This window comes from Paralichthys olivaceus, chromosome 3, assembly GCF_024713975.1.
Source record: "Paralichthys olivaceus isolate ysfri-2021 chromosome 3, ASM2471397v2, whole genome shotgun sequence".
Taxonomy (NCBI): Eukaryota; Metazoa; Chordata; class Actinopteri; order Pleuronectiformes; family Paralichthyidae; genus Paralichthys; species Paralichthys olivaceus.
The window spans coordinates 20,717,566-20,733,810 of record NC_091095.1 but is presented as its reverse complement, the minus strand read 5'-3'; the positions used below and the strand labels follow the sequence as shown (position 1 = coordinate 20,733,810).

The window sequence follows — 16,245 nt, the reverse complement described above, 5'->3', positions numbered from 1 at the left end:
TAGATGTCTGATCTCTTGTCATCAAAGTCCATAAATTATTCTCTGAGAAATGGATGAAAATGTGGAAAAAGAAAGGGGAAAAAAATTCTTGGATTCATCCCCAGTTTTGGATCTGCACAAAACTTGAATGGGTTTTCCCCTTGGTCATGCTCCACCCTCATGGAAATCAGTTGAGTAGTTTGTGTGTAATCTTGCTGTGGAATTAAAACCAAACTTCAGCGTGATAACAACAAACAAAAACAGACACCATTGTTACAAAATACATTTTGTGTGTATTGACTTTTTAGTTAAGTTTAAGTCCAATCTATCAACATAGATGAGACTGCAATTATGACCTAACTGCAGCCAGCCACCAGGGGGCGATCCAAATGATTCAGCAGTGACATGGAAATCCATCAAGTAGTTTTTGTGTCATCCTGCCAACAAACAAATGTAGCTGAAAACAAAAATACAACGTTCATGCTTCGTTTTTTGATAGATTTATAAAAAAGAAAGGAAAATACACAACATCATAAACACGTATTGTTTATCTGGTGTGACAATGGACATGTGACTTTTTGCAACGAATATTTTTCAAGTACTTTTAAAGACGATGCGAGAGGAGGAGATCAAAAGCACTTCCATCCTGTGTTTGAATATCATATGGCACAAGGGAATTACAGGAAAATTCTGTTCAGTATATTATTAGAAACATTGTGCTACAAAAAGCTTGTACTAACAAAGACCACGTAAACCTGAGAGATGTCGTAGGTAAAGCAAGGCAGACTCTAGTACTGGGTTGAGTATCTGGACTAAAAGCACTACGATAAGTATTAGAAAGCAGAATGAAATCCACTGTGAAATAAATTCACCCCCCCGCCCCACCCCCCCCTTTATCTTCACATTTCTAACTTATGTATATGATTTCTTTAAAATATTACGTTTCTACAAAATTTACATTCTGTCGCTGATATTCATGGTTAAACCCATAAAACTGTACACATCTGTTTTCATTGCTAACAGTGATTGTAACGGTCAAAAGTGACGATGCGGAGGCCGCAGGCAGACCAATGAGCTTAAATGATCGTGACTGATCAAAAGAATATGATATAAGAACTTAACATAGAAAGCCCTTAGAAATGTCGGGTTTTCACTTCCTCAGCAAGCTGTCTGTTGAAATTGATACTCCAGAGAGCTCGGGAACGGCCCAGAGACCAGTGGGAGGTGACGTAGGGCCCGCTAAGACACAATAATACATGACGCCAGCGCAGGGCAGGTGACGCTTCGTGGTGCTCGTGGAAAACAGTGAGGTTCAACTTTAAAAAAACACAAGAATACAACATATGAATACGTCTGTCTAGCACTGTGTGAAAGAGGTGGAATGCACTGTCGTGAGCATTTGTCAGGAAGGGAGATACACCCATACTGTAGGCATACAGGTGAGACAACAGCTATGCAACAGCACAGAGACAGAGAGCGTCCAAATTCTCTAAAAAAGAGTCGGGAAGAACGTGTGAGGGATTCTTTTTCAGTTTACCAACTCGTCCCGGAAATCCGTTGACTGGAAATTCAACAGTAATAAAAACATTGTATACGAAAAAACATTCTCCATCTTTGGGGGATCCAAAACCAGGATCAAAAGATTTCATCGCTGTAAAAAAAAAGAAAAAACATGTCCACGTGTGCACATGTGCTATTCAATGTAAACACTACAGGGATTATTTTCCTTTGGGATTTCATTACGTCAGTGGCGTCTATTAGACTTGAACAGCTTCTCGCTCACTGATGAGGGGATGAGGTAACGTGTCAGCACGGCACACTTTCTCCATTCTGGAAGTCTGGACCAAGGTGTGACATGTATTCAGTCTCGGGAGGTGGAGTCTGGAGTAACGTGGTCCCTGCGTGCCACATGAGTCAGTGTCTAAGCGCCGGCTCCTTCGAGGCTTATTGCCCATGGGTCTGGCAGGATCAGGACTGTCCTGCTTCCTGTTAAACTTTGCCTTGTTTCAGCCGCTCTATGTGGTGACATAACTTCAGTGCAGGCCCGAGTTTTAGACCCATGTACTTCATGATCATGTCGCTCCGTAGCAGCATCAGGGCTTTTCCATCGATCTCCTGCAGAAACAGAGTGGGGAGATAAATTAATCCACAGCAGCCACTGATCCGAACAGACTGCATCAATACTTCTACCGTTTCATATAAAAACAGCCTTTTCAAACTTAATCTCTGTCCACGTGAGCGTTCTGAAGCATCTCTAGCAGAGTTGATGCATTATCAAATGAAAATGTATTTATGTGGATGTAGCCTGAGTAGAGCTCATACCTCCACCGAGGCTCAACAGTCTCGGCCAGATGTCAGTCTTTTAAATGTGCCTGATTGTTCTCATCGATATCTCTCTCAATAAACTCTCCGGGAAAACTGTGAAAGTGTTCTGAAAAAGTCTGATCAAATAATGTTGAAGACGTGAAAGAAAATTCCTGGATCTGCCCCTGGATGCTGGTCTACGCCAAGATTTTATGGGTTTTTCCCTGACCAAATTTCATGGAAATTCATGTTTCAGACAATATTGCTCACAATCAAATAAACCAAAGGAACAAATGAACATAACCTCCTCTGCAGAGAAAAACCTGAGCTTCTCCACTGTCTGCAGGAGTGCATGCGTGTGTGTGTCTGTTCATCTCTGTCGAGCCTGCGTCTGGGACAGTTTTCACCGTGAGCCTAACACCGTGGTGATCAACAGCAGTTTTATGATCATTTCAATTTCACATGGTAACACTAACCATTGAGAATTTTACTGTGGTTAATCGAGAAACTGGTAACCGTTTCATCTCTAATATGAAGTTTATACAATTGCTCAAGAGGAATACTATAAAAAATAGCTGCCAGTACAAAATCTCAGAATCAATACTGGCTTCTATTGCTGTATAAGTAGAAACCACATCAGTTAATGTGATGCAGCCCCACACCCTGTCAGTGGATTGGTCTTTGTGAGGCCACACCCTCTTTATTGAAGTCTGGTTCTATCGATTTCTTCACAGAGAATCTTGTTTTTCTTCCTCAAACACTGGAGCTCTATCTGCAGCTCACACAGACGTACATCATCAGCATTAAAGTGTCTGGTGGCAGCTGTAGTTCCAATGAAGGATGCTTGAAGAAATGGAGATTGACTCTTCATCAGCACTGTCATTGACGTGCGTGACAGCAGCTGCAGCTCCACAGCTTAAAGAAACAGAGGCTGACTCTCCCTCACCAGTTGTGTCAATTGAAAACTCATCTGAGCTTGTTTCCAGTGCTTTGAAAGGATGTTTAAGGGACTAATTCACTGGGACTAATTCTTCATCATTCAAGAGGTTGAAAAACACCATCCTATCTTCATATTCAAGCTCATCCTGTTTTCCTGGGACTCTCTGAACTGCATCTTCTAAATTCCACTCAGGACATTCCCTTTACACTAGTTGTCTTCTGTGTCCTCAATCTCCACCTTTAATCATAAAAAATAAAATACTTCCAGCTGTATTTTCCAGACAACAGTAGGAGATCCTCTGGCTCAATAAAGTGATCATTCATTCATTTTATGGATTTTTAACTCCACCATCTCAGCTGCACTTAAACACTTAATGATTCGGCAGCGAGCCCATTATCAGGTAAGCGCAGATACTGCTGTAGAGAAAAAATACTTATATACTTATGAAAAAATACATTTGACAATTGACATTCTCATTGTGGAAGATATTCTTGCAGGAAAATGTTTCCAAATACTTCAAATGTGGTAATGTAGACTTGTGCTTTCCTCTGATGGGAGGTAAACAGGGTGTTTCCTGCATAGAGGATTGTGAGGCGGACGCTTCCACCCAATTTCGTGCCACCAAACATTACAGTGGAAACTGGACATAGTGATCATGGGTAAAGTCATCAAAGAATCTTATTTCTGATATTTTTTTGGCCACTGAAAATCTGATCAGTTAATCTTTGAGTCCCAGAACCACTGGTCAAAATCAGAAAAATGACAGATACAATGTAAAACTGATCTTTATAAAAACATGCTGAATTCACATTTATGTTCCTGGATAAACGGGACGTTGCTTCTTCTGCAACAATGAAGTTACTCCTCTACTATCTGCAGGAGTTAGTGTGTATGTGTGTGTCGGTGTCACATAAACTGATAACCATATTTATCTTTATCTTTAATCCGGATCGTTCCCATCACTTTATCCCTGATGTCCTGACTGTGCGCGTCACTTCACGTCTCGTGTTGTGTAGCAGGTATAAACATGTGTCTCATAAACTCTAAAGTGAATCAAACAACCACAAACACACAACAAACAAGCACAAAAAACAAGTTGTGCTGTTGAGTGAACTCACATGTTTCCTGAACAGCTCAGCATGTGGTGCTAATGCTGTGGGGTCAGCATCCCTGACGAACTGCATCACCTCCTCAATGGTCCAGGAGGAGGGGTTTTTACTGGGCAGCTGCTGACTCTCGCGATCAGACGCTGCAGCCTCAGGACCGGTGGTGGAGCTGGCTGCTGCCAAAGAACAGCATACACATTGATGATCCGAGGTAGAAGCAAGCATGCACATAAATTACATCTGCTTCCACTGATCACTACTGTACCTTCAACTCGTCTGAGAGGCTGTGTGGAGCCGAGCTCTGCGGGGTTAGACGGGAGGCGGCGCATGGGTGTGCTGTTGCCTGGATGGTAGAGGCTGCTGGCCTGAGAGTGGTACTCTGAAGAACTCCGCACTGTTTGAGGACGAGGAGTCATGGAGTTGGAGGCTGAGTCCATGTAGCGCTGCTCCTTTATTAGGCCATTCTCCTCGTGAGGCAGAGTCTCTGCTGAAGAGACGAAAGCACAAAAGACATTCAAATGTGATTCTTTAAGAGCTGCTCACCTCTGAAACAATATCACATCAGAGTGGTCACATGCAGAACATCAGCAACAAAAAAAACATGAAATTGAAACTGAAACATCCACTACTCGTTTAAATGTGAAATTCTTTGTAGATGTATTCATCTCAAATCACATATATCACAGTGGAAATTAAAGATATTGTGTACCTGTAAGAAAGGCGTTACAAGTACTGAAAACTTAAAACTAACTGAGCTTTACCTTCGGAGGGGTGAGCTTCTGTGCGTAAATGTTTAGGAGACAGAGGGGCTGCATACGGTGGAGAGATTCCAGAGAGACTGCGTTTACTACCCCGAGCAAGAGAGGGAGCGTCCAAAGCCTCTTCTTTCACTAGAACACAGAAACAAGGAAAAACACATTTTTAACACACTATGACAAGTGTATTAACACCACTCAGGGTGCTGCGATTGGTCGGCCACCGATCGGTATCTGCTGATATTCCCTCTAATTAGTTTGATCTGCGATCTCTGTAAAAGCTGATCAGATGAGGCAAAACAAAGAGCTGTCACTCCTGAGGTGCAACTCACAACAGAGATGAGAAGGAATTAAGATTTCTCACTTTTTTCAGTAAATACATTTGTATTCTAACTTAGGTAATTATTTGATGACTATTTTTTTGTTTTTTTCCAGAGCTGATGGTGGAAATGTTTCTTTTCTAATCTCTGTTGAGAGTTGCACATGCACAATATTCATTAATCATGACAATGGCTGCATCATGGGCTTCTCCGGTCTGGCAGTTTTACCAGGTGTCTGATCACCATTTGCTTCTGTGTGATGCAAATGATGTGTTTGTGCTCTCGATTAAGCAGCAGATGTTTGTGCTCCACAGTATCACCACACATAGAGAGTGAAGAGAAACTTTAGGAAATGCTGTCTACGACTTATTCTTAATTATTTGAGCCTGCTTGTAAATTTGGTAAATTATATATATGAAGTTATTTTTTTCTTTATGTAAAAAACTGTTTTTTGCATTTGATCTTTTTTCTCTTTTTTTAACAAATTTCATCTTTGCAAATGTTGTATGTGTTTATTTGCATATAGAACTTTTTAATCACAAGTGGTCTACCTACAATATCTCTCAGTTTTAGTTTATTTTAAGACCTAATAAATAATGATTCTGAGTGGCTAGTTATTACCTGACTTGTTCCTGTCATAAGCAGTGTAGTGGCTGAACGGTTGGCTGCTGAACAGGTTGTCACATTGCAGATGACGACACATCGTCTCCAGGAACCGCAGCACGAAGGAAGCACTGGAAGCTGAAGGTAGTTTAACCACACGAACTCCACCATCTGTCCTCACTGTGAAGAAGGACGACACGTTTGAGTGCACCATCAATCATCTGTCACTAAAATGTCTTGGCTACTTGTACAGCCATCTGACAACTAGTGTGTGTGTGTGTGTGTGTGTGTGTACCTCTGACAATCTCTCCTCCTCCTGAGTGAGTCTGCAGAGCAATGAGCAGGACTTTGGGCTGGTACGCACAGTCTATACATGACTGGACCACCTGCTGGAGCACAGCGTTGACTGGCCCTGGGCCAAAGTGGTCAGGCAGATGCTGCATCTGCTTCCTGTCCAGGTGCGGACCACAGTTTCCATGCTTATTCACATATACACACACTGAAATGACACAAACATTGAACAGATTAGATTTGTGATATATGTGATACCTCATTAAGGGAAACAAACAACAATTAATCAATTTACCTGTTGAAACCACTGAGTTGAGACTGGGGGGGCTTTCCTGTGGAACCTGGATGCTGGACAGTTGTGTTGGACCCTGCAGAATCTTGGACTTTCTCTGAAGAGACACAAGGACATTTGTAGACACACAGACAAACAGACTGTAGAAGTCAAAAGAAGAGTATAGTACTGTTTAAGTTGGTATTTGCAGGGTCGCACCTTGCTTCCAGGTTTGGGTCCTCTCTTCTTGTGAGGCTGAGGTACAAGCTGCGTGTTTTCAGATACAGCTCCGTTCTGGGCAGCCGCTGCTTCTGCCACAGCTTTGAGAAGAGCAATGGTTTCGCTCTTGGGCCGACGGCCCCGTACCCCCTTTCTGACAGGCAAAGGGGGCAGAGGGTTGGGGAGTCTGTAGGGGGAGTGCATGGAACGCCTGCTGGGCTTGGAGGGTGATGCTGGGAGACTCTGCAAGTTCTTCGGGAGGGTAACTATAATCACAAAAAAATTCCGAAAATAAAAATGTCACTTACACAGAATCATACTGAATGTGGCTTTTTAGTAAACTAAAAATTATTTTATTGGCACATTCGGAAGAAGGAAAACCTGCCATGAATATAAAAAACAGGAAAATAGTGTTGGCATGGAGCAAGCAGTAGTTTTTGGTTCCAAGGATTAAACTGCCTTTGGACTGAAAATGCAGACATGTTCTCTGTGTCTGTTCAATGGGAGAGGATAATAAAGATGAAGAATGGTTTAGAACTTGTCTCATTACTGTGGAGTCTCTCCTGGCTAATTAGAGAGACAAACTGTGTTGTTATCTCTTGGACCGGTGACCATCGCACTGCGCTGTACTGCTGCTGCTGGCCAAGAGGAATGTCAAAGCAAAGAGATGGAATGGTGCCAATCTGGGTTTGGACAGGAGCAACTCATCACTGCAAATGGTGGAGGAAGTGATGTAAATGATGTCATACATATCAAATGAATCATATTAATTTAGGTAAATAAATGAATATGATTCCAGAGTTAAAGATCGGACACATCTGCACATACAAAGAATCACAATCTAATACTCACAGAATCCAGGACCAAAGTCTGTTCTGTGAATTCTGGTTTATTCTACAAATGACAAAAAAGCTAAGACAATCCAGGAAAACAAAAAGAGTAAAAGCGGAACGCACCGTGTTGAAAGAAAAAAGAAAACCCCACACAATGCAACAGCCCATTTACTTGGGCTGGTAAATATTTCTGTTTCTGTGTGTTCTCAGGATTCCTACACAATTCCAACACGCACAGCAGTGTGCCAAATAATAAATCTTCATCCAAAACACAGCATGAGATCAAAACACAGCGCACAGTGACGGAGGAGCCGCAGTATGCAGACTGATCAGCATTAGTTGAGAGAGGGTGTGAGTGGTTTTCGTTTCCCCCTCCCAAACTCTTAGAGCTCGCACATGAGCAGGTAAACGCACATTTAAAAAGAAGAATAAAGCAGCTGTGTGTCATGTGTTCAGTGTTTGGTTATGTTCCCACTGTCCATCCAATCTTGTACACAAACGTAGTTGAGTCATGGCTGAGCAGCTTTTATATATACAGATTTTTCCATGCACAAGGGCTATGATGTGAGGAACATAAATCCTCTTTCCTTCCTCCCTCCCTCTTGTAATTCTGCCTGTTCCATCCCACCCACCTAAATACACATCCACAGGACTCTTTCGTGTGTCTGCAGAGTTTCACATGCAATGCACAGTATGTCTCCCACAGCTGTTCACTGACAGCTCCCGACACCAAAGTCTCTGAATGTCGCTGCAGTTTATCAAGAGGACCATGTTGAAACCACCATGTTGAACTTGTTACTGGGCAACCCAACTTTCTTTGACAGTGCAGCCATGGTGACAGGAGTAGAAATAAATCTATTTACATCCATATCAACTAATGTGCATATGAAAAGATGTAAAGTGAAAAAGAGCTAAAAGGAAGTTTTACTTAAATAGGAAAATACTAATCTCTTTGCCCTTTCACTAAGTTCAACTTTTCCTGGTTTAAACACAGTTGTTTAAAGTTTAAATTCTCTGGATTCCCGCAATACTTCAAATACAGAAATAGTAAAATGTGCAAACATGTGTTACATCACACAAAGATCAAGAGGCAGAATTTGACATTGAAAGACAACAAGTCCAGATGATTCATGCTAATTGTATTTATGTTGTTATAGCTGTGGGTACAGGTCTTTGGGGATGAACATGAAGGAAGCATGAATTAAAAACAGCAGCATCTGCCTCAAATTTCTCTGTATGCGCAGACCTGTGCTGCCACCTACAGGCTAACACTCACCACTGTTGCCTGGTGGCTGGAGACTGTGCTTGGTGAGGGAGCACCAGCCCACAGGAAAGATGTCCCGGGAGTCACACTTGCACCAATAATCGAAAGCGCCCCTCCAGCCGTCGAACATGATGAACACCTCATCGCCCCTTACTTCCCCAATGGTGGCAGGGCAGATGAGATATGGGTTCTTCTTGTCCACAGCCTCCAGCTTCATGCCTGGCTTGAAGTTGTTCTGGGGGGGCCTGGTAGGCTCCTGACAATGTGAGAAATATCCTCATTGCAGTAACCTGTACACACACTACTAATAAGACGGCAACATGTTTATGTATAAAGCTTTTTTAAGTATGTACCTTTTTAAAGGCTGATGCTGGGGCCATTTCTGCTCCGTTCAAGGTTCTCAACAGAAACATGGGCCATGAGGACGCATTCATCCGAAATCCTGGAGAGGAGAATTCAGTCAAATGAGATGAAATAGAAGAAGAAAATATTTATTGTCATACACCATGATATGTTGGATAATTTCTAGCGTTGTTAAAGAGAAACATGTTAATTTTCAGCATTAGTATCATTTTATTCAGGATGCTAACTGCACAGAATCGGACTCAGAAACAGAGCGTGGCCCCTTTCTACACTGGACAATAATGGGTATTTTTAAAATGCAATATTCAGAGATAATTTATGTCAGAATTTAGATATTTATGAAGCACTGCTGTTATTTTTGTGAGGTTGCCAAAATGAACCATTCATTTCTTTAAATCATTATATACTTATACATTCCATTTATTAAAGGACATAAAGAAAACATTTCTGAATCCAAATAATGATAATAAAATGTCCTTCTCCTTCACATAAGACACCAAGCAGCCTTGTCCAAAGAAAAATTATTTTCTGTTATATCTAATCAGTCTGCAATCCATAATATAATTTTCTTACTGACATATTCCAACCCTGATCACAGTGGTTCTATGGATACCTAATATTTAATTCCTTTCGTCCTCTACAGTTGAGAATAACTAAGCACTAAAGCCTATAAGTGACATCAAAATTGTGCTTCCATCCCACCATGCCTGACTCTTACCCAGTGGTGGCTGCAACATGTCTCCATTCTTCTCACAGGTGCCAATGGGCTGAATGTCAGAGGAATCTACCAGTCTCCAGAAATCATTGCTGTTGTCACTTCCATCCAGACGGAGACGCAGACGAACCCCAGTTAAACCCATCACTGTGGCAATGCAAACTGAAGTGGAATTGCGTGGGTCATGGGCTTCTAGCTTCATTCCCACTTTGAAGTCATTGGAGGGTGGAACTCCAGCCTGGAGACAATGTCATCATACATGTCACTGTTAGCACTTTAGAAAACATGGCTGCAGCCAGGTTTAATTATGTTTACTACAAAATCTTTTATAGCATATAGTGGAACAAAGACACAGAACAAAGAACAATGTGCATTGTGTGAAGCTGTGCCCTTTTTGTAGTGGTGTTGCATATACTGTCATAAATAGAGAACATTTGAATAATCAGGCAAATAACAACAATAAAATAATTGAGCCACTGTTACTCTGGTAACAACAAAACGTATAGGACAAACTTACACACACTCAAACTACAATACAAACACAGCTTTTCAAAAGTATGCCAGTGGACTGACTGAAGCATCCAATTTGACACACAGCATATTTCTATCTTCATGCAACTAGCCCTGGCTAAATACAAATTTAATTGAGAAGGACATACCTGACGAAAACAGCTTGGTGGAGCCGGTGAAGATGATGTTTCTTTAAGATATTCTTCCCAGCTGAAAGCATCTGGAGAAGAAAAAGTAAAAGTAAATTTCTAAAATGCCACTGCAAGCCACTCCTTTGTTAATAAATTATTAAATAGCATCCAGTAAACACAAGTGAGCAGTATGCCACAGTATCATCCGCTACTCATGTATGAACTATGACATTATAAAGTATAAAAAGCTTAAGTCCTGCTCAATCTCTCAGCCTTTCCTTGGTCCACTAGTATCAGTCAGATGTGCTTCTTTTATTATATCAGTATGATGATTTTTTTCCAAGGTGAAATATGTGTATCTATGCTTAAACCTATTTTCAAAACAATTCTAGTAAAACATGGTGCAAATGTTATAAAGGTGGCAATACTTGGCACTCTACAACAATGGAATGTAATGTAACCTGTATCAAAAAAATGACTATAGGGTTCTCTTGATGCCATAAAGTTAAACAGTTCTTAATGTATTGAATCAAAGTAATCTAAGCGACTCAAAATAAACACCTTCTCAAAATACCAATTACTAAGTTTACCTTTATTTGTTGCAGGAGTTGTACCTGTTTGTGGAACTGTTCTTCCTGGTTTCTCTTTTTTGCCATCTTTCTGATCTAAAAATGACAAAGGTGATAACAATTATGTTTTCAAGTGTATGAAAAAACAAAAAATATTCAAATGAAATAAAGATAAAACAAACAATTTTTCTTATCACATCAGACAAGACAAGGAACCTTCATCGGGAAAACCCAATTAAAAAGGGGAAGGACTCTCTTCCTATTGCCAAGAGAGGAGTCCACCTTTCTGTTTTATTCCGCAGATCCTCATGTTTGACATCACAAATGCAACAACAACTGAGGGGCTCTCCAACCTTGCTGTCTTGCCAAATCAGCGTGTTCTACCGGGTGTCACACAGTACCAATCTGCCCATGTCTACAGCAGAGTCATCCATTCCCATTGCAGACAAAAGGCAGATGTTTGCAGTTGTTGGTGGGTTTTTGACCAATGGAGAAGGGTACCTGATTACACCTCTACTCAATACCCTGGGAGAATGTGAATACCTTTATTATTTGACATATACTGTGATGACACCACAAACTTCCATGCGCAGCTGCTGATCGTATAGAAGAAGAGTTGGTGAGTTTGGTCTTAATTAAATAGTATATTGAGGAAAATGGCATATTATTGATTAAATGGCTACAAGGGTACAAGATATGTTACATATGACCTCATTTATGTTTTTGAAAATTTTGCCTAAAAAAAAGAACACTGTCTTTACCGAACAAAATCAAATGACAACACCCTACCTTTTAGCTGGGTTTTTCCCATGGTGACTGATGACCAGTGGAGACTCTTCAACAATGATGACCGATGGTGACACCTCTACAATGACAATCAAGGTGCGGGACGTCGACCCAGTATGCTCCTGAGTGGTTCTGTCCTAAAAATATCAAACATGAAAATATTCAATATGAAATGCTGTACACACAAATACACAACAAAACAGCCCTATAGATTAGTCGATTCAAGCATTTGAGGTAGGATCAAAACTACAATGTTAAAAACACAAGGGCTTAAACATTCAAGGTTCCATTTTCATACATTAAGTTGGGAACCAATATGTGAATGGAAATGTCAATAATACAAAAGCTGCAACTAATCATTTTTTTCCAAAGTTCATCTATCAATTATTACGACTTAGTAACTGACATATCAAAAAACAAGAGAAATGCCCATCACAATTATCCAGAGCTCAACATGGCATCATAACTTGGTTGTTTGGTCTAACCAACAGTTGTAGCTACAATTAGTTTGACATTTACAATGATGTAAGAATAAAACATACAGTTATTTAAGAAGTGGTATGTTGCCAATTTCACAACTATGTATTTTAGCTGAAGTACGCACAATTAAGCTTGCGGACGACAAAAAAAATACTTGTAAATTACATGAGCTACTGACTTTCTGTGAAACAGCGACTTATGGTATATATCAATGTCTGTGTAATATAGAAATTCACGTGTAACTGTGAGTGTTGGTTCCGTTTAGAGAGGGTAAGTAGCTCTGGAAATAACCTGCAGCACATGAAACCTGGAGGCCAGAGGCACAGTGATGCTATCAGGGAAGGGGACGTGGAGTGAAACCCATCACAGCCCTGTTCATGAGTGAGGTATTCCAGTAATGGACACTCCCCACGGAAACAGGAGGGCTGAAACTGGGTGGGTTTTTTTTGCTGGGGTTCCACACTGTTCCGGCCTGTGCTGGTGTACTGGGAAAGACCCAGTGACACTTAACTTTTACCAGGTTTCAGCAACATGCTAATGAGTCTCTCATGGCTCTCGTGTGGGAGAAGACTCGCTCAGAGGTGAGCTGGGTCAAATGAAAGCAAAAGTGTTGGGATGAAACAGGATGTCAAGCGTCGTCAGGTCAAACCACCTTTTACAGTCAAAACAGTAGCTTACTCAACGCGGTGACGGTAAAATGAGCCATGTTGGATGACTAATGTTGTTCCACAGAAGCTAACGCTGCCGTTTGATGAGCCACATTAAGGCTGACGTTGTACACAACGACTTGACCGCTCCGTATTATACCTAACGTCACATGAAAGCGTGCTCTCATGTCTGGAGACGAATATTTTCACACTTTCTTCTGTTATTTTCTTCTCCACTCGGCGTTTACTGTTAGCTGTTCACTGTTATGTCATCTCACAGCAGCCTTTTAATATCAACTTGCTTGTTACCAGCTAGCTAGAAACACAACGAGGTGTCGTTAGGTGTTATTTACTTTGTGTATTACGATATAATTAAGCAGCTATTATCATCACTATTTCAAAATGGTGCGTCCTTGCTATCGTGCGCCGTACTTGATGTGTGATATGAACACTCTGACGTTTCAGGTAATAGCCGGGGCCCAATGTTGACAACTGGGACTGCTTGATTTGCTAGCAACCGCTGCTGGCTAATAACTAGGTCGGCTAACCTTAGCGTTAATGTGAACCCTCTGAGAGCAGTTTCCTCCTTGTTATCAAGGAGAATTACACACAACCAGGGTCACACGGCTTCTAACCGCATTCTTCCTCAACTCTACGTTATTAATTCCGAGTGAAAAACTTACAAGTGCCGTCTGTTTTCCGACTGAAGATCCACTTTTCTCTATTCGTCAGCTGCCATTTTTCCACGAATGTAGTGTATTCTTACACGCATGTAAGTTATGCCAAAGATAGGGTTGAACAGAGAGCACGGGGGAGCCACGACGCGAGGCTGAGTCTGCAGCTGTAGTTCAATGGGCCAATGGAAGCCTGTGTTACTCACACCTACAGCCAATCGAGAAGAGGCTTGTTCGTTTTGTCCAATCAGCGCCGGGGCTGCTCGGGCTGTAAATTTTGGATTCCAGAAAGCAACACGAGTCGTCCACCTTCACTTTCTCTCGTCTTTACAGGGTCTCTCTCGTGCATCCCCTCCTGTGGTAAAAACGGATCCACAAAACATGGACATCCCGCTGAAACTCCATGATCACTGAGGTAATCAACTTATTACATGCTGCTAATCATACTGGAAGTAAACAAAGTACAACGTGAACACATTTAGAAACAGTATAATTGCTCAGATTAAATAGAAAATACTGAATTGCACAATTAAACATATCACTCTAATAAAATATAATTAAATTAAATTACATTTTTAAAATACGCTGATACTATTATACATACTATCAAATTAAATCCCCAAACTTTTTTAATTAAAAGTCAAGACAATCAAAAATGTTGGAAAATTACAATTATAATAAAAAAAACCACAAGAGAAATATAATATCTCAAAGAAACCATGTTAGAGAAAGTTTTATGTCGGTTTAGTGTAAAAAGGTCACAACCTGATCACAAATACAATAGGAAGTTGTGCGTCAGCAGTAGTCACACAGAAAAAAGGTGACTCAGAATCATTGTCCTATGCTAGTTCTAAACCGGTGGGTTTTCCCCTCCTACATTTTCCTATCAAGTTCATGTTATTATATGCTGTCAAACATATATTATCACTAATAAAACAGGGTGCTGGTATAATTATTTGCAAATGACTGCAAGCTGCATGTACTGGCTGTTTTATGTCTCCACATAGACCAGGGAAACGCAGCAAAAATAATTAGCATTACAAAATAATTTTCCATTCTCTTGACAATTGCTGAGGTTCTGGTTTATCATTTAAGCTCTGTTATCCAGCAACAACTGGGTCAATGACACTGACTTACTGGCTCTTTAAAGCAGATTGTTCACTTGTTTTACAGTCAATTACAGGGTTTCTTATGTTTGTCATTTTCAAATTCTGTCTCTAGTGTTTCCTCCGTGGTATCTTCAGGAGTGTTGCAGGTGTGTGTGGGTGACAGGGCATGCTGGTGTTACTTGGTGGTGTTTCACCTCTGGTATGGGAGGCGTCTTTGACTCTAGCTGACTGGTGGGTGATTAAATAGGTTAGGTAAGACCCACAGCGATCAAATGCCTGGGACCCCCTGCAGGTTGGTTGGGGCTGGGGAGGCCTCTTGAAATGGGAGATGGGGCACAGGTGGGTTGGCTGTGGGCGTGTGTACATGTCCTGAAGATGAGTGAAATAGTGTTTCCTCAGTTACTGTTTTATCTGAATGTTTTTTAAATTCTTAGTGTGCTATTAAGCATTTGTTTTGTTTATGTCTGTGTGTGTTTATATGAAAAGTGCTGTATACATAAAGTCTGATTGATTGATTGATTTATTGATTTATTGTAGTTTTTTATGTTATGATTAAGGATAGCCAAGCTGGCAGAAAAACTATGACACGTTTCCAAAATCAGTTAGAAGACATATTTTATTCAATGGGGTTTTAAAACCAAACCAGACTGCTTCTTTACATCCATATGAACGCTTCATTATTATTTATGTCCTGAATGCAGGCATGATGGAAGTATTACCTTTCAGGTGCATCTTGATGTATAAATCGAAATCTTCTGGTTTCTAATGAGATTGCAACATGTCTCAGGTATTATTTACTCTAACTTTTCAGCCCAATCCCCAAAATAATGGCGTAAGATAATTGAAACCCCTTTATCCCAAAGGATATTGATTTGGAGGGAGAAAAAAAAATCAACAATATGCATATGCAGTGGTACCTGTGTTGCTATAAATTGACCTAAATGCAATTGTTGCTGTCACAAATCTAGCATCTTTGGAGTGATATGGGGAGGAAGAAAATCAGATGGCTAATAACATACTTTGTTATTTTCTTAAATGTTTCGTAACAATTATTGGATGTATGTACTTTTTAATTGTATTTATCATCTTGTGAATCCAGGGGTCTTGACCCCTAGTTTGGGAACCACTCTTCTGAGCCACTGACAGAATCATGGATGTTGGGGCTGCATCAGCTATTCTGAGATGGTTCATCTCTTTAATTATCATAGATATTCAAAGAAGTCTTACTCCATGCCACAATGCCTGAAGCAAACCTATTTTAGTTAATCCGTTGTAATGGATGAAATTAGCCGTTTCAGTTTTGGGTTCATCCTGTGGGTGGCAGCATTGTTTCATATGGTTATACACACAGTGGTAAATATATATAGATCTTGGAG

At 40.7% G+C, this 16,245-nt stretch overlaps 1 protein-coding gene across 2 annotated transcripts; it reads right to left on the bottom strand.

The window, feature by feature from the left end:
* Window positions 1-463: 463 nt before the first annotated feature.
* Window positions 464-15,391, bottom strand: LOC109625264 (Scm polycomb group protein like 2). 2 transcript variants are annotated; one of them, XM_020080433.2, is made up of 15 exons: window positions 13,770-15,391; window positions 11,963-12,096; window positions 11,195-11,269; window positions 10,623-10,693; window positions 9,967-10,201; window positions 9,239-9,327; window positions 8,898-9,141; window positions 6,789-7,054; window positions 6,594-6,687; window positions 6,303-6,506; window positions 6,026-6,187; window positions 5,091-5,219; window positions 4,595-4,816; window positions 4,342-4,505; window positions 464-2,094 (listed from the first exon to the last, which is right to left on the bottom strand). In XM_020080433.2, the coding sequence occupies exons 2-15, from the start codon at window positions 11,982-11,984 to the stop codon at window positions 1,969-1,971; spliced, it is 2,103 nt and encodes a 700-aa protein (XP_019935992.2). In that variant the 5' UTR covers window positions 11,985-12,096; window positions 13,770-15,391; the 3' UTR covers window positions 464-1,968. The 2 variants fall into 2 exon arrangements, with proteins under 2 accessions (XP_019935992.2, XP_019935993.2); XM_020080434.2 differs by having other exon boundaries at window positions 4,342-4,502.
* Between the last annotated feature and the right edge of the window lie 854 nt (window positions 15,392-16,245).